This window comes from Pinus tabuliformis, chromosome 1_1 (assembly GCF_031772625.1).
Source record: "Pinus tabuliformis cultivar Carrire ecotype Pingquan chromosome 1_1, CPIR1, whole genome shotgun sequence".
In the NCBI taxonomy this organism is placed as follows: Eukaryota; Viridiplantae; Streptophyta; class Pinopsida; order Pinales; family Pinaceae; genus Pinus; species Pinus tabuliformis.
In genome coordinates, this window is record NC_142297.1 from 400327153 (window position 1) to 400328720 (window position 1568).

The 1568-nt window shown below is 41.7% G+C and overlaps 1 protein-coding gene across 1 annotated transcript; it reads right to left on the reverse strand.

Moving 5' to 3' along the window:
- Window positions 1-213: 213 nt before the first annotated feature.
- On the reverse strand, window positions 214-1110 carry LOC149213352 (cysteine-rich repeat secretory protein 38-like). The gene has a single exon (XM_089388992.1). The coding sequence runs from the start codon at window positions 1108-1110 to the stop codon at window positions 214-216; it is 897 nt and encodes a 298-aa protein (XP_089245118.1).
- Between the last annotated feature and the right edge of the window lie 458 nt (window positions 1111-1568).

The window sequence follows — 1568 nt, forward strand, 5'->3', positions numbered from 1 at the left end:
GCAGAAAATTCAATAATTTTAACTTAGTCATTTTAAGTTACCACACGGAGAAAGTGAGTAAGTAGACAACTAATGCGACCACAACACAACCGTGCAACCAGACAGCAAACAGACATCCAAAAGGAGTCATCTCGCGCTCATCTCATTAACCTCACAAAATCATCCCAACCACAACGCGATACCCACCATTAATTGGAGGAAAGTAGAGCACACCTATACGAGAAGCAAGCCGCCCAGCACACCTAAAATTATGATTATTTTGCTTGAACTCTTTCTATTTGACCCGTTCATCTGCTTCCCTGGCGGATAAGCCCCCGGGGTAACAGCTGGCGACTGTGTGTGCCGCTTCGTTGGTGCAATAGCTGGCCCTTTCGCCGTGGATGGAGATGGAGGCAAAATCGAGTTAAAGAAAGGATACATTTCATAATGGGCATTGCAGCTTTTGCTCAAAACCGTAGCTCCTGCGCTTCCAGGAATTCTTGATAAAATAAAATTGATTGCGCTTAAGAGACATGTTTTGCATTGGATACTCGATATATCTCTCGTGCACTGCACCGCACCGTAAATCCTTCGAGACAGGGAGTCTGTACTTGTTCCCGAAGCATATAACTTAGATCCAGACGCTGCTTCACCTGACAAATTGGTTAATAGGCTCTCAACAGCCGCGTTAAAAACATCGGGGGTGGACATATTACTATGATTATAACTATACCATCCACCAGTAGACATTTGTCCGAAGAAATCATATTTTTCATAACGTAAGAAGCAGTCATCCAACAAAATTAAACCACCGCCGGTATTCCCACACTTGTGCCGAATTGTAGTGACTGCTCTATGGGAGCAGTTGCGGTACTGTTCGGCTGTTGTGTCCCTGGAACATTGTAGGAGGCCGTATATTTGGCCATCCACAGAAGTGTTAAAACCAGTTTGGGAGGTGTGTTGAACAAGACTATTAAAGACTGTATTCAGATTACTGTCTAACGTACTACCGTGCGTATAGTTGAAGTCGAAGAAGCACACAGTGTGTGGAACCTGGAGTGCATCGGCACGAAAAGCAATGAGTATGAGGAAAAGTAGGACGAGGTAGAAGAGCCTAATAATTTTCCCCATCACGAAGAATCCCTTCGTTGGAAATAGAATTCTCGTGCTCACTGAACAAAGGAGAATTTGCAGGGGATGCCAACGTTGTTCCTGCAATTCTGTATATATAGATTTGAATAATTGATTTGCATATTCTATATATAAGGATGATAACAAGATTCAAATTTAAGGCACATTGTCCACCAAGGAAAAAAATAACCCATGAGTTCATTATGAAATTCAATTCAAGTCCGATACGAACTTTTTTGATATTTTTGGCGTGTGGAGCGGGTATAACGGGATTCCGCTTGACCACATTCACGTTTAAGATAATAAGTCCAAAAAGTCCGTTGGTATTTCGCGCTATATATATTCACGGTTTTCTTTTCTCTGTGAATGCCAGCGTTATTTTGACTTTGACTTTGACTCCAGTTTGGTTCAACAAATAAAATTTTAAGATTTTATTGGTTTTCTTTCCTGTGTGAATG

What these genes read in the sequence shown, in the direction of transcription:
- LOC149213352 (XM_089388992.1), bottom strand. Translation starts at nt 1,110, where the DNA reads ATGGGGAAAATTATTAGGCTCTTCTACCTCGTCCTACTTTTCCTCATA.